The sequence below is a fragment of the Dasypus novemcinctus genome, chromosome 21, assembly GCF_030445035.2.
Source record: "Dasypus novemcinctus isolate mDasNov1 chromosome 21, mDasNov1.1.hap2, whole genome shotgun sequence".
NCBI classification, from domain to species: Eukaryota; Metazoa; Chordata; class Mammalia; order Cingulata; family Dasypodidae; genus Dasypus; species Dasypus novemcinctus.
This window is the reverse complement of record NC_080693.1, coordinates 5325898-5347907: the sequence shown is the minus strand read 5'-3', so window position 1 is coordinate 5347907 and position 22010 is coordinate 5325898. Positions and strand designations below refer to the sequence as shown.

Genomic DNA, 22010 nt, shown 5'->3' with positions numbered 1-22010 from the left:
TGTTTTTGTATTCATTGCGTGATGTGACTCTCCATGCTTATATGATCCATCCCACAGTGGGAGAGTTAGTTAGGATCGATTGAGGGTTGAGCATGAATCTCTATACTAGCTATAAGGGAAACCTGAAATACGAATGATGAACATGAACCTAATGGCTAAGAGGGAATTTGAGTTCTTACTCATTACTCTTCCTCAAATGAGTAGCTCACAGAATGATCTTTTTTTTTTAATGGCTTATGGTGATAATGTTATTAAATAGATGAAAATATCTCTCCTTGTCTGTCTGCTTGGGCCATGTGCTGAGCTGTGAACCAGTACTGGCAGCGATTGGCAAGCTTGTCCTACTAAAACCTCATGAGTCTGAGAGTCTGTGAGTTTACCAGCAACATGTGGGGCTCTCTCTGTGTTTTCCACACTAATAACTGTGAATAAGTATCTTGTAAAATGCACCTGCTAACCTGTGTTATGTGACCCCTGTGAATATCTAACACATGAGTGTCATGTTTAAGAAATGCCTAGGGCACATACATATATATAGGCAGTGGAAATTCCTTCATTGTCACTAGTGACCCATATATGTGATTAGGTAATATTCAGTAGTTCAGAGTAGTATAGGGGTTACATGCCTCAGTCCAAATCTTGTCTCTACAACGTAGGAATTTGAAATCTCAGGTCATTAATTTATGCCCCTCAGAACCTGGCTGTAAGGGATAGGGAGAGTTTACATAATTCCAGGAATGATTCTAGTGAGATGTTTGCAGGTTATTGTATGCAATATGTGCTGTGGTGATGTGATGGTGTTTTAGAAAAGTTTCAATGACAGTTGTCCTGTGTATGTTGGACGCTTCACTTAGGGAAACACACAGCAATGCCCCAACACACACCTTCTCAATCCCTCCAATAGGCTCACTCATACACACTCCATGACTGCCATAGACACAAATCCACACAAGTGAAGTGAATACATCTACTGGGAGAACAATAGAGCATGACCATATTCCTTATCAGGAGGAATTAATGTTTAATGTGTAACCATACCTCAGAAAATCCCACCAGTAACTGGAACCACCTTGGCTTTCCAGGCAAACCTAGGATCTAATTCAAAATTACCTCAATTCAGTAATTCTAGATACATACCAGCAGTTTGACTTTCTCCTGGGGCCACCTGCAATTAGAGAAAACCTTATGAGGATCAGACCATGTTTTGGCTGTTTGCAAAGGATTTTTGCTTGATTTGCAGCATTAGAAATTCAGGTGTGAAATAGGGGTCAAGCAAACCTGATGAGCAGGTGTAGCAGACACACCAAGAAAGGCATGAGCTTTTCCTGGACGCACATTTGTTAAATTCAATTTGTGTGGCGATTACAAATTCTTAATCCAAGGAGAACAAAATTGTAGCTGAGCAAAAGCCTACTTTGTCAACTTCTGCTCCCCTTTGTGGTTGATCTCTTCAATGTTGGATCAGTTAGAAGAGGCCCCACATGATGCTTCCCACCCCAAGGAAATGGAGTATTTCATCGAATATGTTCATGATCAGGTATCCTCATCTGAAATCAATTCCAATGGAAGAGACCAAAAAATCAACTTTAGATCAATGACTAGTAAGCTCACCTTGGCTTTAAATGGGACCTCTTCATCCTCTTGATCACTTGGAAGTGCCCCCATCAGCTGTTCCTGGTCTTCTAGGGTGACACAGAGTAACTCATCACATTGGTGTGTTTCTCATAAATTTCAAAGTAAATTTATAGTCTTGGACAAGATTCTTAATTGTGTAGAGGAGGTAGTTTATCAAGCATGCTGAGAACTGCTGTGGGACCATCGTCCATCATGAAGGAAGGATGCAAAGAGAGCAGCCAGAAAGAAACAAAAATATATATCCCTAGCTCTGAAGCAAATATCAGCCTAAACCTTCTGACCATACCCAGTGTACAAATGGCACTGAAAAACATGCTATGATTCAATGCCTGAGTCCCATCATCCCTCCTCTTTATAGTATATCTCAACTTAAGTGCCAGTATCTTCTGGACAACTCCAAATGAATTCAATCTCCATGCCACATATATAGACACTGCATTTACCATTTGTTCTACAGAAATTTGTCACTTGATTAGAAGCAAAGTTTTCTGGTGGTCTGGATTCCATTCCATGTAATGCATTCTATTGCATTTATTCACTAACCCATTGGGATAAAGATAACATATCACAGAAGATTGGGAGTACTAAAATCTTACCATTTAAATAGCAACACTTATTAATCACATGGTTTTACTTCCAGTCTTTCTTTTCCACACCAAGTGTGGGTAGCCATTGAAATATTGAATGATATTGAAATATCACTGGCCATCGAATATGGGATAGCCATTATGTAGGGACATATAGATTGAGTGTCAACACCCACAAATGCAACTCTTTAGGAATGTTTCCACAAGGGGTTTGGACACCAGGTTAAGAACCAAGATGTATCTGCATTCTTATTTTTCAAAGACCATCTTGTGGGACTCGTGATTTGAGTGCCTATCGTGTCCTTTGGGATGATGCTGTCATATGTACTAAATTGTCCTCCCGATGCCTATCTGCTTTGGGTAAGCTCCTGAGCTGTGACCTCAATCCAGTTATCATGGATCATGCCATCCTATGTGATGCCTCATGACTCTCAGAATTTGGAGCTGCTCATTAGCATGTATGCTTACTGTGTCCTTTGAGCACTAATAACTGTATCAAAGTCTCTGGTGGTCAGCACAGGGAGTTGGCCTAGGTCATGTGAACACTGAGGCTACTTTATAATGATGGGCAGTTTTGGTCTCTTTGTGGGCTCATGTAATTCTGGGGTATGCATCTATACAGATGCTGTAACTCCCTTGTATGGTTTCTGGTAAGCATATGGCTGAGTGGCAAGGTCAGGTCTGTAACTCAAGGTATGATGACATGTGACTAGGTTCCCATTTAGGACCTTCCCTTTAGCAGTGCAAGAGCTTGGGATGTTCACCTTTGCCCTCAGTTTTCCATCTGTGTTGTGGTCGTAGAAAGCAAACCCCAGATCCAGCTTTGGTGAGTGTGGAACAAGTTCATGTACATAGAACATGCAGTGGTGATGGGGTATACTTGAGAAAACTGTCCCTGTTGTCCCTGGTAATTGTCCAGTCTAAATGGGATATAACATCTGGGAAACTGCTCATGGTTGCCCCCATATATGCACACACACAAAGCCAAAATTACACCACAGAAACTCACACTAAACTCCCCAAACCCCCATGCATGCAAAGCCTGCACAACCTAAAGAGATCACAGACAAAACCACAGACTGTAGTAACAAGGGCAGATTCCCTTCACAGAAACCATGTCCTCATCACCATGATGCTTTGTCCAGGATGTCCCCAGCTGAAAGTTTTCTGGAAGTTCCTTATTTCACCTCTACTTTACCCTCAGATGTGGGATTAGCACAGAATACCTACCGTTTTCACTTTCTCTGGAGTTCCCCTGCAATTGCAAAAAAGAAAACACTATGAGGATCCTAGGATGTTGAGTAGCATCTTCTCAGGTATTGGTGATTTTATGAAAACTGATGGGAAGCATTTGTAAAGTCAAAGGCCCCATAAATAAACATGGAAAATACATTAGGAATGGCTCAATTGTTGCCTGATGGATATGACTTTCCAGACCACTGTGATGGGAGTTACAAAAGTTTGAATCCAAGCAGAATACTGGTGCCGAGGCAAAAGCCCACTACCATATGCTATAGAACCTGGTGCTTCAATTTCTAATGCCTTCTTTATCAGGGCACTTTTGGTAAGAGAAGCCTTCCAAATATCCTTTCCCCTGACCAGTGGGTGATATCTATAATTCACACCATCATATATTATGATATTTACTCAATTGAAAAGGACAAATAGGAGAAAGGAGTATTTCTATCTTAGACCAAAACAGATGACCTTACCTCAACATTAGGTGGAACCACTTCATCCTCCCTGTCACGAAGAGGGTCCTCCACCAGGTCTTCCAGGGGAGCTAGGGGGACACAGAGTAACAGTCAGTACAGTGGGGTGTGGCTGATATTATTCAGGGATCTTTGCTTGACCCAGACAGGGGCTTACAAAGCGCAGGTCCGGGTGGTCAGGAAACATGGACTGTGGAGTTACCCAGACACACTTCATGGAAGAAGGAGACCAAAGAGAGGAAGCATGGGCATCAGAAATAGGATTCTTGGTTTTGTAGCTAAAGAGAGTCTAAATCAATGTGAAATAGCTCACGAACAAGTGGTACTAAAATGTACAATATGATACAGTGATATGGTTCCAACTCTTATGCGACCCATTCTGAAATCCAGCAAAATTGCCAGAATCTCATTGACATCATGAGATACTGCTTCACACTCACAGATCTTTGCTGACTTTGAGTTTCTCATTTGTTCTACAGGATTTTTAAAAATTTTCAACAAGTTAACATCTACATAACATGTAATTTGCCAGTTTACCCATTTTTATCTATACAATTAATTTACTATCATCAATTAATTACATGTCCAATGTTGTGTTACCCTCCCATCAAACATTCAATTCCAAATTTTCTCATTACCTGAAACAGAAACTCTATAGCCATTAACCAATGAGACTAATCTATCTCCCTAGCCCTGGTAATAAAGTCTAGTCTCCTTTTCTTTCTCTGAATTTTCTTTTTCTTATATTTCAAAGAAGTACATCGAAACAGTATCTTTCTTTCATATCTTCCTTATTTCCTCAGTATAATGTTTTTAAGTATCATGCATATAGTAGGGTGCATCAGAACTTCTTTACTTTGTGTGGCCCATCCCATTCATGGATATGCTTTTTTTTTTTTTTTTTTTTTAACTGATTCCCATATTGATAGACACTTGGGTGGTTTGAAACTTTTGGCCATTCTGAATGATGCGGCAACAAACACTGAGTTTTCAAATACCTATTTGTGTCCCTCTTTTAAGTTAAATTCTTTTCATATATAGACCTAGTTGTTAGATTGCTGGTCCCATGGTAATCCCGTGTTTATCTCAATGAGGGATTGCCAAACTATTTCCCAGTGTGGCTGATCCATTTTACATTCCTTCCACCAATGTATGGGCCTCCCAGTTGATTCACAGCCTCCCTTGTATTTGTTATTTTTCATTTTATTTCCTCTTAAAAACATTAGCTACCCTACTGGTTATAAGGGGCACCTCATTGTGGTTTTGATTGGCATTTCGTTGAGGATTAATTATATTGAGTATCATTTCTTGTGCTTATTATCAGTTTGCGTATATTCTTTCAAGATACATCTACTCAAGACTCAGCTAGTTTCCAACCCAGGAGTCCACACTCCAAGTTTACCTGCTTTGCTTAACAACAGCTACATTATTCACGTATCATCTCCCTTTTGAATGAATCTGACAAAGATGGCAAAGATCCTATTGTTGACAGCCTAAGTGTAATGACTGTTCTTCTGAATGAATGAGTTTCCTGACTGTTAACAGAGACCCAGTCAAGTGAGATGAATGGCAATTACAAATGATAGTGGTCTTATTTATTGTGAAGTCCTTTGTCCCAAAATGCATAAAAACATCACTTTGGATTATGTTTTACCTTAATTATAAGTGTCTCAATTGATATATTTGCCAAGGCATGGAATGAACCATAACTTAACTTTGAATAGAGTTCTGAGTGAAGAATTAGGAGACCTTTATAGTGACCCCAATGTTGGCAGCACCTAAATGGGAATATATTTCTTTGCTGTGCTGTATGTGTGTTTGTGTGGAGTGGAGTGGAGAAAGGCGGGATGGAGAAAGGATTGGGAGAGGAGTGTTTAGGAGAGGTATAATAAGACACTGACCAATATTTTACCAGGAAGTGCTCCTGTGCAGTGCCTACACGATGACTGAAACAGTGATTAAGGCATCTAGGAAATGGGTAATTTTCAAATGACACTTGAAGTAAATGACAAAATAATTTTATGTGTAAGACACTAAGTGTTTATCATAAAGTTCCAATTCTTTGAGTAATTCTCAAAGAAAGAAAAATGAAAAGATATCAGAAAAAAATGTAAATACCAAAGCATTTGCAACAAAGTTTTCAGGAACTCAAAAGGGGAAAAGAAATAAAATTAAACCTCCCCAGAAACATGAAACATTTCCCTAGCCAGAGAGCACATTGATGTAGAAGAAGGCATGTAATACCATTCCCAAGCTCCCTTATCCAATCAGCCAGTGTCCCTGTAAAATGAGAAGGGACACAGAAAGAAACAGTAAAGGGAGAAGGCTATATGAATGTGGAGGCAGAGGCTGGACTCCTGCAGCTACATGCCATGGATCACCAAAGATTGCCACCCTCCACCAAAAGAGAGGGAAAGCCAAAGGAGAACTCTTCCCCTAGGGCCTCCAGAGGGAGCATGGTGCTGTGACACATTGATTCCAGACTTCTGCGCTCCAGAGCTGTAGAAGAACACATTTCTAGGTCTTATTCTTTCTGTTTGCTATTATGTGGCCAAGATTTTGGTACTTTGTATGGCAGCCCTGGAAAATGAATATAGTACCCTTCATGATATGGAAGGCTCCATACAAATGACCACCACTGCTGATTCACAGCCAGTTTCTTTCAACTAATAATTGACACATGCAAGGACATGAGTGTTCTGCACATCTCAGGACGATCTCAAGGACTGCCATAGAAAACAATGCTTCAAGCAGGGGTGCTGCTGTGGGCTCTAGAGACATCTGGACACTTGAGGCCTTTCAGCCAAACTCAGGAAATTGGCACCACATGGGTGGGCCTTATCTTAGAATATATGATAGCCAGTCTCCCTGGTGTATCAGAGTTAGGCTCATTTCCTACACACGGTTTTTCTGCCCATGTATTTGAACCTATACTTATCACTATATCCATTTTTAGATGTATGTCCCAGAGACTTAAATCTGCAGTGTGTTCATATGCCAGTGGAGCCCTGAATCTCAGCAGAGTTGCAGCCAACACCTACTCTCCAGTTCCTCAGATTCACCCAGGCTGAGTAACAAAAGAAGGATGATGGACAACGCCCATCCCAAAAGACAGAGAGTATCTAGCACTGCAAGCAACAGTGTTTCCTCCATCTGCCCCATAGGACCTAAAACCCATCTTAATCAGAAGTAGTGTGGGCATAAGCATTCCAAAATCCTCCAGATTGAGGAATGAACACCCATAACAGGAAAATGTAAATATGGACCAAAGTAGACTGATTATTACTCTAGGACTAGAAGTCCTTTCCACATTGATGGAAAGACAGTGATCACCGCAGTTTCTGTGGGGAAGCACAGGGAAGAATAGGTGTAACATGGGGCATTTTTGGCATATTGGAATTGTTCCACATGGCATTGCAATGACAGATACAGGCCAGTATACATTTTGTCAAAACCTGTAAAATTGTGCAGGGCATAGTGTAAACTGTAATGCCAACTATAGACCGTGGTTAGTAACAATGCTTCCATATTTGTTCATCAATTGTCAAAATATATCACAATAATGAAATATGTTGTTAAATGTGTAAAATGTGAGCAGATGAGGTGGGGTATATGGGAATCCCTATATTTACAAATAACTTTCATGTGATCTAAAACTTCTTTAAAAATGAAGAACATGTGAGTACTGTAGGTAAAGCCCTTAGAAAGGTTGTGGTACAGTGTCACTTTCACATGAATGTTCAATTAGTAAATCTGAAAGGATGTGCAAAAATTTAACAGTTGGTACTTAACGACAGAACCTAGAGGAGTACAGAAAATGGAGGGAAAGTCAATCAAATTTCAATATACAGTTTTTCATATACTTTTATTTGTCTACAAGTACATTATTTTTTGTTATCTCTTTTTTATTCATTTTTAAAAATATATTACATTAAAAAAAATGAAGTCCCATTCAACCCCACCACCCCCACCCCCCACTCCCCCCACAGCAACACTCTCTCCCATCATCATGACACATCCATTGCATTTGGCAAGTACATCTCTGGGCATCGCTGCATCTCATGGTCAACGGTCCACATCACAGCCCATACTCTTCCACGTTCCATCCAGTGGGCCCTGGGGGGATCTACAATGTCCCGTAATTGTCCGTGAAGCACCACCCAGGACAACTCCAAGTCCCGAAAATGCCTCCACATCTCATCTCTTCCTCCCATTCCCCATACCCAGCAGCCACCATGGCCACTTTTCCCACACCAATGCCACATTTTCTCTGTGGACATTGGATTGGTTGTGTCCATTGCACTTCTATGTCAAGAGGGGGCTTAGATTCCACATGGATACTGGATGTCCTCCTGCTTTCAGTTGTAGGCACTCTAGGCTCCATGGTGTGGTGGTTGACCTTCTTCAACTCCATGTTAGCTGAGTGGGGTAAGTCCCATAAATCAGAGTGTAGGAGTTGAAGTCTGTTGAGGTTCAGGGCGTGGCTATCATATTGTCAGTCCAGAGATTCAAATCCCCTAGATATATCTTAAACCCCAGCACCAACTACAATTCCAGTAAAGTAGCATGAAAGTCTTGTGAAATTGTTGTTATCTTATGCAAAAAACCTACTCTCTGAAATTCTTGAATACAACAATGATTTCCCTTTTTTTTTGGGTACATATTTGGAAATCCAGGGAGGGCAGAGTGCTGAGTTCTGTTTGTTATCTTTGATGTCTGAGGCCTCAATGGGAAGTCTCACTGGCTGCACACAACTCGGAAACATGTGGGTAAACTTCACCCATGTCTGTGTTCAGAAGCAATACTTCGATGTGAAGCCTCTGTGAGACCTCTCCATGTATCTATTAAGGCAACACCCCACTTCCCAATACCAAATCTAGTTAGTTTCCTAGTGTTTCCATAATAAATTGCCACAAATTGGGTGGGTTGAGAACAGAAACTTATTCCCTCAGAGATCTAGGGACAAAAACTCCAAAATTATCGTGTCCGTAGCACCACTCTCTGTCTCTCTGAGGAGCCTAGCCAGGAATCATTCCTTGACTCTTCTGGCTTCAGGTGGCTCCAGGTGCCCTGGCTTATGGCAGCACAACTCCAGTCTCTTCTTCCATCTTCACATGGCCTCCTTCTCCCAGTGTTGGTCCATCTTCACACAGCTTTCTCCTGTCTCTTACCTTCTTATAAGTGCTCTAGTCATAGAATATTAACACCCACCCTTAATTCAATAGACCTCATCTTAATCACATCTGCAAATACATTATTTCCAAATGAGTCCACCACACACAGTTACCAAGGATTTCTGAACGTAATTTGTGGGACACAATAAAACACCTGAATTTTTGTCACGGGAGTTACATGACAATATGCCTTTGTCAAAATGCACGGAGGGGTAGACAGGAAGCATGATTCTCCAAAACAATGTACTGGTGCTGTCCCTTTAATTGTACACACATCCATAATAATGAGAGTGGTCAACAGGGGAAACAGTGCTGGGTCTGCTCTGGAAGGATGGCAGGGAAACATGTAGGAACTTTATGTACTCTCTGCACAATTTTTATGTGAATCTAAAATTCCTCTAACTATTTATATCATTTTTATAACAACCTCACAGCACTTTTTTGAAGTCAACTCTTTCAGCTAAAGTTCATAAATAGATTAATGACCAAACATTACCTTGAAATGCTGTTTACCAGTAAACACAAACCGGCTTTTGTCAGTGCATCTTTCATTATGTGGCTGTGGTGCTATCTACTAACACGATTAATAAAGTTGTCAAACATGAATTTTAAAAAAGATGGTGTCTTAGCCTTTGTATAGGTTTTCCCTCAGTAGGGGACACTATAATAAACCACAGGCAACATTACTGAGGCAATACAATGATTGCAATTCCACTGTACCTTCCAAAGAAGAAGAGTTGCTTGGGGACATTTGACGGCCCTTCCTCTTCCTTGGCCACATGGTGATTTTGCGACGTCTGACAGATGGGGAATGGCGGGCAGTAGACTTTTTGGATTGAGTAGCACATTTTCTTTTTTTATACTTGAGACATGAACCTGGGAAATGCATGCACAATAGAAATATCAGTTGACATGTTATTGACAGTTGAGCATAGGAAATCTTTAATGAGTGATTTAGAGTTCAAACTATCATCCTGTCATTAAGGAGCTTCCCAGAAGACCCCATTGGGTCTAATTTTGGTTCCAAAAGATGTTGTAGTTTTGTGTTGTTCACTTTAGACACTCAATAGACAGATGTGGGATGCCTTTATGTAGATGGGACAGCATAGGAAAGCAGCAAAGCACAGTGGCCAAAGTATGTGTGCTAGTATCAACTGGGTTCAAATACCATTTAGAGGCCACCCAAGCCAGGTTATAGCTTGTAAATTTTCTGGGTTCAGTTTTCAGCACTGTCATTTGAAAACTTTAATAAGATCTACTTAATCGTGCATATTATGAAACTGAAAGAATGAGTAATTGCAAGCAAAGCCTTAAGAAAAGTGCCCAATATGTCATAAAAGACTTAGAAGAGCTCAATTGTTAAAAGTTGGGAGGAATAAGCAAGTATTCTACTAGTGCTTTCCTCCAGAGAGGGTGGCTTGTCCTGAGCCTTGATGGCTCAGGACAGGGGAGGCGTGACACTGACTTCCAGCCCTACATGGGTGTGATGCTTTAGAGCTCCTGGAGAATATGTGCACTGTCCTGTCAACCCCAAATGAGTCCTTTGTGTTCACAACATTGCTGAGTGAAGGATCTGGGTCAGGAAATGTAAGCACTACCCCAACTTGGCAAATTCCAGGGGTTCCAAGTTCCCCTCCAGGAGCCGTGGACAAAGGCCAGCCAAGTACTTGATTCCAGGGAAGAGAATGGCTCAAATCCTCACCCTACTGTCTGCCTAAAAGTTAATTCTCTGATGCAGGATATGACTCAGGTTCCCCCAAATGGAGTTCCTCTGAAGGACCAGGGACTCTTGTGGACATCCTACCCCAAACTATTCACACTGTCAGCTGCCTTGTGCAAGACTTCCTGGGGGTCAGCTAACCACTCCTGATGACCAGTCATCAGCTTGGCTACCATGGTGGCTCAGAACCCAGGATTTTCACAAATAACTGCCCAGGGCAGCTCTGCAAAGCACTAGCTCCCTTCAACCAGTGAAGCCTGAATAAGCAGTGAGGAAGGAGAGAGTCCCATCCCTAGACATAGCTTAGAATCCCCATCTAGGGATTTGCTCAGCAACCCGGGCCTGCATTCCTTTGGGTCCCACGCTCTGATCAATTAAGGGATTTCCCTTCTACTCCCTCTCCCAGGCTGCCCTCAGAAACCTGCATCCTCTGCTATCGTCCCACAGAAATCCTGCCAGGAAATCCCAGGTACTTTCCTTTGCAATCTCTGGTCCAAAATGCAGACGTTTTCCACGCTTTCAGCACGTGTATTCAGAAGAATGTTCTCTGTATTTTCCCTTTCCCATCTTTGTCTTTCTGGAGTTTGGTATCGAGATTCTCTTGATTTGATGAAAGAGTGTCCCTCTATCTATTCTTTGCAAGTGTGTTCTGCTTTGGCATTATGTCTTTATGAATATTGTGTGGTAAACATAGGAAGCCACTGGGACCTGGAGATTACTTTGTGGGCACGCTTACTTTTTGTATTTCTTTTTTCTAGACACGAATGCTTATTGTAATGGTTGTGAAGTACACAAAAGCACTTCACAGGGCTTGGTGGTTCATATAAACACACGTGTTGTGAACACCCTGACCGACACTCAGAATGTGTCCAGCCCCTGGCAGCCTAACGTTTGCTACTTCCTGTCAGTAGCCCCCAGCAATTACCACTATTCTGACCACGATCACCGTCATTTAGAGTTCTCTCTTTTTCACACCCTATCAATGGAAGCACACAGTATAAACTCTTTTGAGTACGGCTGGATGTTATATCTGAATATTGTGGGAATTCCAAGCTGTTGCTGTGTGAATCAACATTTGCTATTTGGAATGCCAAGTAATTATATCACATTAGGACATAGCACAATAAGTGCATTCCTTCTACATTTTATACACTGTATTGTTTCCCTGAATGACTGCTCAGGATCAAACTGTTGCAAATGAGTCTGTGCAGGCCTTTGTGTGGACATCGCATTCGTGCCTCATTCATGGCCCTTAGATTATACAGAACAAGGACAGGGCCTGCTGGGTCACAGGTGCACATGCCTCTAATCCATACCAGAACACTGTTTTCCAGGTGAATGTAACAGCGCCCTCCCCACAGCATCATGGGTGAGTTTCTCCATGTGTGCACCCATTCTTGGTGTTCATCTTTATACCCAGGTCATTCTGGCACATTTAAGAGGCACCCAGAGCATCCAGGATACAATTATCCCTTCTATACATCAATGCAATTGACATGTATTGTATAGGTGACACCTTCTGCAAAAGAACCTGTACTGTGGGTGATTTGACAGGAGACAAATATCAAAACTTTTTAGTTCTTTTTTTTTTTTTGCCTTTTAATATCTTGGAGAATGAGATATTCAAGTTAAAGTTTTCATTGCATTTGTTTCCCGGCAAAAATATGAAATGAAAACACCTATCTGTACTTTGAATATGTTTTTGTCATACAGGGTATAGTCTTATAAGTAACACTACAAACAAACCATGCAAAGATATCAATTCTGTGAGGTACTTCAAAATCTGGCAAACGTTTTCTGTGAAGATAGACAGTTCACTAATGCAAAAGGCTGTTAAAAGGAATCCTTCCATTTAAGTTAAGCATTTATTTATATAGTCATGCTTCATAACCACTGAAGCACCTTAAAAGTCTTAAGTGAGTTGTTATGAGAAAAAAACCCTAAAGAAAATCAATATTTGATATAAAACAGAAAGAAGAAAGTGGGTCATTAGTGACAACGCTGATTACAGGAGGGAATGAAAGAAGGAGGGAGGGAGAGAGGGACAAAGGAAGGAAGGGAGGGAGGAAGGAAGGGAGGAAGGAAGGAAGGAAATAATGGAAAGGTTCAGGAACAAATGAGAAGCAGATTCCTTGGATTTCCAGCTAAGGATTCCTAAAGTGTCTTACAAATGGTAAATCTACAAATGCACAAATAGTAATGTGTTCATTATGACACAACCTGCATACCATAACACCATCTGTCTGTTTTGAAGCACAGCTTAACTACCTTTAAAACCATTTCACCTTCCGCAGGTCCATTTATGCTGCCTCTCCATTTGTTGTCCCTTTTATGGAAGTTTACAGTTTATTTAGGGTCTGGATTATTGAATTCTGGGCACAGTATTTTGTGTATTTATTCAGTAATCTGTTGATATATAGGAAATCCAATTTTGAAATTTAAAATGTTGAAATCCTAACATTTAAGATAACTACTCTTCTTGCTATTGTGTTTTCCTTCTCAACTTAAAAAAATTTTTTATATTTATAGAAGTTGTAGATTATGTAAATGTTACATAATAACAAATTCCTCTTTTATTCCATGTGTGTATTCATGAGTGAGCTGGTGCTTGATCTGTGATGGCACTAAGCAGCCCACACTGGAGAATTCATTAAGGAGATAGGCATGGGTTGAGCACAGAGGATCTCTAACCAGGCGCACGAGACAGTTCAATAAGGGTGACCTGGGCTAATAACCGAGGGAAATTTTGAGTTCTTACCTTCCGCTGTACATACAACTCATGGCTTGCAAGACTGGCACATTTCTTGGGCTACTGGCAATAATGTTAGCAAATACACTAAAAGAATCTCCCGATTTTAATCAGATACTGGCCAGGTAATGATGAGTGACCCAAATCTAAGAGATATTGTCTTTGTTTCCCTACATAGTGACTTTGAACTCTCAGATATGTGACTGGACAAATGCATGTGAAATTAGCAGTATGGTAATTTGAGAGGTAATCTGGGTTATGTGACACTGGCAAAATCTTATACTGATGAGCAGTGGTTGAAAACTCGGTAGGCTTGAAAACTTTCAAGTACATGCATAGATGCTAATGTTGTCCAAATTTCCCATGTACATTGTTTGATATCCCCATGTCTGAGCTCTAAATGCACGTTCAGTTTCAATATTGGAGCCTCATGCCTGGGTACAGAACTTGGCTCTAAGTCTTAGGCTCTAGTGAGATTGTTGACATGTGTCTCTGTATTCCAGCTGAGGTGTCAGTATTTTAAACACCTGCATGACATATGGCTGTGATGAGGATTTAATAAGTTACTGTATGTAAACTGTGCACTGGTCAGAAGGAATTATTTTCTTGGTAGAGTTGACAATGTTGATTTACCTGTGTAAACAGGAACACTGCCTAGTATGAATAAATACAAGCACACAGACACACACACATTCAGATTCACAGTTACACAACACAGACTTACTCATTGCCATGCCTCAACTACAATCAATAGTAATCCACACTACCCAAGGGCAACCCAGCTGCTTCCAGAAACATGACCAAAGTTGAAGAAACATGATCAAGGTTCTTTCCCTTGAGATCAGTTTCTCTCACACCACCCCCAATTCTCACTCCCACAAGGAATTGGGAATTATCCCAATTATCCCCACCTAAGCCATCATGGAAAGCCAACCTATTCATCTAGATTTCTATTATTTTCTATCCTCAGCCATTCAGTGATTCCAGAATACACACCTTGTTCTCTTGTTCTTGAGGCTACCTATAATGAAAGAAAAGAAAGCATGTGAGAATCAGATTAGGCTGGGTATTGTTTACACAGGTCTTTTGCTCTCTCAGTTGCTGTAGAAAACCAGATGGGAATCCACTGTTAAGTCAAAGAACAAAAAAGCAAAGTAGAGGACACCATTAGAAAAGGTGCAGACCCTCCCAGATTGTATTTCCTTCTATTCCTTTTTGGCACACAATTAGAAAAGTATTAATATAAGGAGAAAAAAATGCCACTAACGCAGGGGGTCTTCTACATAGTGTCTCCCAACTGACACCACCAATGTTGAAGGCCCTCTGGCACCAGCTGTCTGTTGGAAAGAGAGTCTACCCATTCCTGCTTACCCCCAAGCAGACAGTACCTAAATTCTATACTCTACGTGATGAATTTTTCAAATCTGAATTTGATTGCAAAAGAAAGAAACCAAGAAACCAACACATTTATTTTAAATACAGAAAGCCAACCCTACCTTTGTGTTAGATGGGTTCTCCTCATCTGCCCTGGCATTAGGGAGTTCCTCTGATGGGTCGCCTGTGGGAGGCGGGAAGACACAGAGTAACTCTCAGTATATCAGGAATACATCTCATGAATTATTCTGGGAACACTGCTTGACTCGTGATGCTTCTCTTTATGGATGTTGGTTATACCAAACCTGAACTGGGCTGCTATTGGGCCACCGACTACATAAATATTATTTCTCTTCTCATCTATATACATTATCTTTTTTTCTCTGTGTGGGAAAGTGTCAAAGCACTTGCTTATCTATCAATGTCTATGAGTTCATTTTCCTATTTTTCTATCTATTGCTGTGTGTCGAAAGATATGCTGCTCATTGGGTGGTAGAGAAAAAAATTACAGTATTTTCCCCATACTTACCATTAGGGAGGGCAGTGGGTAAGCGAAAGCATCAATAAGTAAGTTTGTCAAATGAAAATTTTGGATAAACCCCAAGGATAAAAGGAAAGGTGCATATTGGTTCATAAACTGACATTTAGAAACTCAAGTTCTTGGAAAACTAGTTATATGAATGGAAGCAATGGATTCCCTAAACATACTGAGTTATGTATGCATTTCAGGATGCATAGAAATGGTAAAGCATGTTAAAAACCAACTTTAGTACACTTCGTCTTATGAAATGCCTCACTTCTGATGTCTAGCCATCCATTTTAACTCCAAATTCTGAAATGAATAATTTACTTGGCCCTTGCTGAGTGAAAAACAGCATCAAAACAGACATGGAGCTGAGGAGAAGATGGAAGGGTACAGAACATTAAAAGAAATGCTAAATTTTTCTAATGGGAGATTCATTTTAAGGCAACCAGCTTGATAGAAGGATCTAAAATATGAACAAAGTAGTAAGAGACAAAGTATAAAGCTCATCTGAAATGTTGTAGGATGAGTTGGAGAGGAGAAACTAGAAAAGAATGAGGAGAATATTTTGTTGAAAAATAACTAGCCAATTTGAAGGGTATTAACTAGATTAAGTAGGTCAGTATGTTCACACCTCTTGAGCAGCAATTGAGGTTTCCCATCTCGATGAGCCGTACGAACGAAGCTGGGAGCTTTTCCACCTGCCACCAACTTCAAATCTCTCTGGGCACAGAGTGACAGTTAGAACCAGAACCGTGAGGCAGATGTGCATCATGAAGTAACCATGGCGACCAGTCATCACAGAATTTTCAGAGTGAATGCCTTCTCCATATTGCAAGGTCCAACTGCTGCTGTGTGGCCATTTTCCTTTGCCACCAGCAAGGACTGGGTGCTCCTATTTCTCCACATCCTCTCCAGTACTTGTTATTTTCCATTTCTTAATAAGAGCCATTCTAGTGGGTATGTTATGATATCTCATTTTGGTTTTGAATTGCATATCTATCATAGCAATGACAGGGAGCATCTTTTTTTGTGCTTTCTTGCCATTTTTTACCCTTTGGAGACATATCCAAGACTTTTGCCCATGTTTCAAAACATATTTTTAATTTCATTTTTTTCACTGTTAGGAACATTAATTTTGATTCAGTCTACCATAAATAACTCAGGAGAGATTCCACTCAGTCTCAGATGCAATATTTTGTTTATTTTTCAAAGGTATATACATCACACAAAACGTTCCATTAAAAAATGAAGGAGATTCCCATATGCCCCACTCCCCACAACCCCCCATTTTCCCACATCAACAACTTCTTTCATTAGTGGTGCACATTTATTGCATTTGATGAATACATTTTGGAGCATTGCTACACAGCATGGATTATAGTTTACATTGTAGTTTTCACTCTCTCCCAGTCCATTCAGTGGGTTATGGCAGGATATATAATGCCCTGCATCTGTGCCTGCAATATCATTCAGGTCAACTCCAATTCCCCAAAACGCCTCCATAATACGCCTCCTTTTCCCTCTCACTGCCTTCAGCAACTCCAGTGGCCACTGTCTCCACATCAGTGATATAATTTCTTCCATTGCTAGAGCCACAATAATTCCATAGTAGAATACCAGTAAGTCCACTCTAGGCCATAATTTCATTTCCCAATCCTGAGGACTCTGGCATGGCGATGCCCACTCCACCGTGCAATTGACAGCGGCTTTGTCCGTTTTTTAATTGGGTTGTCTTTCATTCTATATATGTTGACCTTCACGATTCTTTATATTTTCTAGATAGAAAACCCTTATTGGATATATGATTTCCCCATATATTCTTCCGTAGAATTAGACGTGATTTTGCTTTCATTATAAAGGTATTTTAGGCACAAAGGTTTATAATCTTGATTAGGTCTCACGTATCTATTTTTCTTTTGTTGCTTTTGCTTTGGGTGTAAAATCTAAGAGGACATTGCCCTGGAGAACTCCTTCCTCCCCATGCATTCCCAATCAATGATACCTCACTTCAGAGTTTCCAACAACTGAGGGAGTGCTGAGTTCCCATTCTGGGAAACTCTGCCCCACTCCCCACTGGAGCAGCAACAATACCCCAAGTACAAGGGCAAAGACCAGTGAAGAAGGATGGTCCAGTGATGGGCCCTTGATACTGATGACTATGTTTATGGGCCTAAGTGCTTTAAATTACAAGTAGGCCGAAACTGTAGGGTGCCTACGAGCTACATCCCAAGAGCCTCCACATTGCTCAAATGTGGCCACTCTCTAAGCAAACTCAGTATGTAAGTGCATTACCTTCCCCCCAGTGTGGGATATGACTCTGGGCTGAGGTATTACTACCAACACCTGCCAGTGATGCACCTAGAAAAAGACCTTGAATAAAATGGGTAAGTGGTAAAGACAAATGAGTTTATATGGCTAAGAGGCTTCAAAATGTGTTGGGAGGTCTTCAGAGGGGTTGCACTTATGCTCATCTCAACAAGATCTCAGAGACAGCCAAAGTAGGTACAACCCCAGGGAAGGGCCCTTCTGAGGGATACAGGCACACCCAGGTCCTATGATCATGACAGATGGCTCTGGAGTTCACTGCCTTGTCAGTGGAATTTGTGCTCCTGAGTGTGGAGTTGGATTCAGATGTGACCTCTCTATGCATGCTTCTTCTGTCACTTTTCCCTTACCTGTGATAGGTGCTGGGTTTGGTGTATGCTCAGGAGACTTGAATCTCTGGACTGTCTATATGCCAGCTGGGTCCTGGGCCTCAGCAGAGTTGTAACACCTACTCTCCTGTTCATTGGACTGCCCATGTCAACTAACAGGGAGGTGAGGATAGCCAACCACTGCACCAGGGAACCAAGAGAGTCTACAAATGCAAGTGGGAAAATTCCATCCATCAGCCATGTGGGATGTAAGCCCCCTTTTGATTTAAAGTTGGAGTGGACATGGCCATCCCAGGGTCCTCAGGATGCAGGAATAAAATAGAATGGATTTACTGGTATTCTCCTATAGAATTGTCATGACTCTAGCATTGGAAGAATTAAATCATTTCATTGATGTGAAGACAGTGGCCATGGGAGTTGCCAAAGGCAGGGACGGGGGAAAAAGAGGTGTGATATTGGGGCATTTTCAGGACTTGGGAGTTCCCCTCAATGATATTGCGGGGACAGATGCAGGCATAAATAACCTGACATAACCCGCTGAATGGACTGGGAGTGAGTGCAAACTACAAAATAAACTATAATCCATGCAGTGTAGCAATGCTCCAGAATGTGCCCTTCAAGTGCAATGAATGTACCGCCCTAATGAAAGAAGTTGTCGATTGGAAGGAGTGGGGGTATGTGTGGAATGCAGTATATGGGAACCTTTATGTTTTTTAATGCAAAAATTTGTGTGATCTATGTATCTTTAAAATAAGAATGATAATAATAAAATATTTTTAAAAAACAAAACTAAATATTGCCCAACACATGGTTCTGAAGATCTTCTTAAGTTTTCTTCTATAAGTTTTATGTTCCTAGTTCTTTTAAGTCTTTATACGTTTCAGTTAATTTTTGTATATGATACGAGATAGTTGTCCTCCATCATACTTTTACATATGGATGCCCAGTTCTGCCAGCATCAGTTATTGAAGAGACCATTATTTCCCCATTGAGGGTACCTGGCATCCTTGGGAAAAATCAATTGGCCATAAAAGAGAAGGTCAATTTCTGAACTCTTGCTTTGATTCCATTGATCTAAATATTTATTCTTATGCCAGGACCATGTTTTTATGACCACTGCTGCTTTGTGATAAGTTTCAAGTCAAGAAAGGTGTATCCTCCAACTCTGTCTTTCATGATGGTTGTGACTTTTCAGGATAGCATATCCTTCCAAATCAATTTGATGATTGTCTTCCATTTCTTCAAAGCTGTTTATTGCAATTTTCATTGGGATTGCATTGAATCTATCATTCGTTTTTGGTAGAGTTGATATCTTGGCAATATTTAGCCTTTCAGTCCGTGAGCATGCAATGTCTTTCCCTTTATTAGGTCTTTGATTTCTGTTTGCAGTTTTGTAGTTCCCATACATAAGTTCTTTACAACCTTGGCTATATTTATTCTGAGATATTTGTTTTAATTGTAATTGGAAATGGATATTTTTCTTCATTTCCTCCTTGAAACGCTCATTACAATCGTTCATAACTATTACAAATTTGTGGGTGTTTATCTCCTAGGACATCACTTTGCTCAATTTCTTTCTTGCTCTAGTATTTTTGTTGTGGAGTTATGAGGCTTTCTATACGTGGAATCTTGTGGTTTGCAAATAGTGAAAATGTTACTTCTTCCTTTCCAATATGGATGACTTTGATTTATTTTTCTTCTCTGCTTGCTCTAGCTAGAATGTCCAGTACAGTGCTGAAGAGCAGTGGTGACAGCGGGCATCCTTGTTTTGCTCCAGATCTCAGAAGGAAAGCTTTCGATCTTTCACCATTCAGTATGATGTTGGGAGTGGTTTGTTTCATATATGCCTGTATTAGTCAGCCAAAGGGGTGCTGATGCAAAGTACCAAAAATCTTTTGGCTTTTATAAAGAGTAATTATTTCTGGTAAAAACTTACACTTATAAGGCCATACGGATTCCAACTCATGGCTGCTTTCCAACCAAAGCCAATTGCCATGTGTTGAGACAAGATGGTGGGTGTTCTCTGCCTCCTTCTTTCTTCCTCTTAAGGCTGCCGGCCCAGTTTCTTCCAATCTCAGCTTTATGCTGGCATAGGGCTTGTCTCTCTGGGCAAACAATCAGGAAATGACTCATCTCTCCTCAGGGCTCCAGAACTGACAAAGTTCTCTCTTCCTTGTCATCTTCTCTCTTCCTGTGTGTTGTCTTGAGTAAGAGTCCTTTTATATCAAGGGGGTGGGTACTCAAACATGAGTCACACCCTCCTGACTTGGTTGAATCAAAGCCCACATTTCACAGGTAAATCTTAAAAGTATTTTTTAAATTTATTTTTAGAAGATACTTAAGATTACATAAAATGTTTCATAAAAAACTATAAGGGATTCCCATACGCCCGACTCCCCACCCCTCCCACTTTTCCTCTCATGAACAACTTCTTTCATTAGTGTGGCACATTCATTGCAATTGATGAACCCACTTTGGAGCATTGCCACTAATCATGGATTATAGTTTACATTGTAGTTTACATTCTCTCCCACGCAATTCTGTAGGTTTTGGCAGGATATATAATGGTCTGTATCTGTCATTGCAGGGTCATTCAGGACAATTCCAAATCTTAACAGGTATTTTAGTTAAAGACCTCTGTGGTGAACCTAAGGCAATCAAAGTGGGTTACACTCAGAGGAACAGGCCCATTTACAAAATAATGTCTTTCGGGGTTTACAAACATAATGACACTTGGGAGGTCCATTGATTATTTCAAACTGCCACAGTGTTCATTCTCATGTAGAGGGCATTTCCTTTTATTCTTACTTTTCTAAGTGATTTTATGAGGAAAAGAAACAGGATTTTGTCTCATGCCTTTTGCACATAAATTGAGAAGATCATTTTTCTTCCCTTCTTTTTGTCAATATGGTGTATTATATTAACAGATTTTCTTTTCTTGCATAATGGGAACAATCCCACTCCTTTTTATGACTAAATAATATTGCACTGTATGTCTGTATATGCGTGTGTGTGTGTGTGTGTGTACCATGTTTTCCTTATCTATTCATTAGTTGATTGATAATTTGAGTTCCTTCCATCTTTTCACAGTTCTGAATAATGGCCTTATGAACACTGGTGTACAAATATCTTTTCATGACCCTGCTTTCATTTCTTTAGGGTATATATCTAGTGGTGGAATTGCCAGGTCATATGGTAGTTCTATACTTAGATCTCTCAGGAATCCCCAGTCTCTCTTCCATAGCCACTACACGATTTGACATTGCCACTGGCCTTGAAAGAGTGTTCCTATTTATCCTCATCCTCTCTACATGTTATTTTTTTTTTCAATAGCAACCATTTTAGTGGATGTGAAAAAGTATCTCACTGTGGTTTCAATTTGCATTTTCCTAAAGGCAAATGGTGTTGACCATCTTTTCAAGGTCCTTCTGACCCTATGTTTATCTTCTGTGGAGAGCTGTCTTTTCAAATCATTCTCTGATTGGAGGTTTTTGATGTGGATTTCATCTCTTTACTTGTAACTGCTCTGTTGAGACTTTCTATCTTTTCTAGAGTCACTGTAGCTTGCTCATGTGTTTCTAGGAATGTATCTACTCCATCTAGGTTTCTAATTTGTTGGCATACAATTGTGTGCTCTTAAGATCTGTGACAGCTTGATGTTCTTTTGTGAATCTCAGATCAAGTATTAAACTAATACATGCCTGTGAGCGTGTGGTTCTTTGGACTCCATGATTTCAGAAATAGACCCTCATATATATGTCGCATTGATTTTTGGCAAGTCTTCCAAGTCCACTCAATGGAGGAAAGAATAGCCTCAATAATGATGCTGGAGAACTGGATATCCATATGCAAAAGAGTGATTGAAGACCCTATCTCATA

At 40.5% G+C, this 22010-nt stretch overlaps 2 protein-coding genes across 13 annotated transcripts in view; one reads left to right on the top strand and one right to left on the bottom strand.

Annotated features, from left to right (window-relative positions):
* LOC131274924 (uncharacterized) overlaps window positions 1-22010 on the bottom strand; it is a 101212-nt gene that overhangs the window by 8509 nt on the left and 70693 nt on the right. For 6 of the 8 annotated variants that reach the window (XM_071210266.1, XM_071210264.1, XM_071210265.1 and 3 more), the window contains 7 exons: window positions 15074-15135; window positions 14574-14598; window positions 9829-9984; window positions 3935-4005; window positions 3453-3477; window positions 1612-1682; window positions 1138-1165 (listed from right to left, as the gene is read on the bottom strand). In XM_071210266.1, the coding sequence (XP_071066367.1) occupies window positions 1138-1165; window positions 1612-1682; window positions 3453-3477; window positions 3935-4005; window positions 9829-9889 (256 nt within the window). In that variant the 5' untranslated portion in view covers window positions 9890-9984; window positions 14574-14598; window positions 15074-15135. Of the gene's footprint in view, window positions 1-1137; window positions 1166-1611; window positions 1683-3452; window positions 3478-3934; window positions 4006-9828; window positions 9985-14573; window positions 14599-15073; window positions 15136-16108; window positions 16195-22010 lie in introns of those variants that run through there. The other 2 variants (XM_058283301.2, XM_071210263.1) reach the window with 2 other exon arrangements.
* Window positions 1-22010, top strand: part of LOC131274923 (protein IWS1 homolog) — a 116797-nt gene that overhangs the window by 44920 nt on the left and 49867 nt on the right. The window lies entirely within an intron of this gene.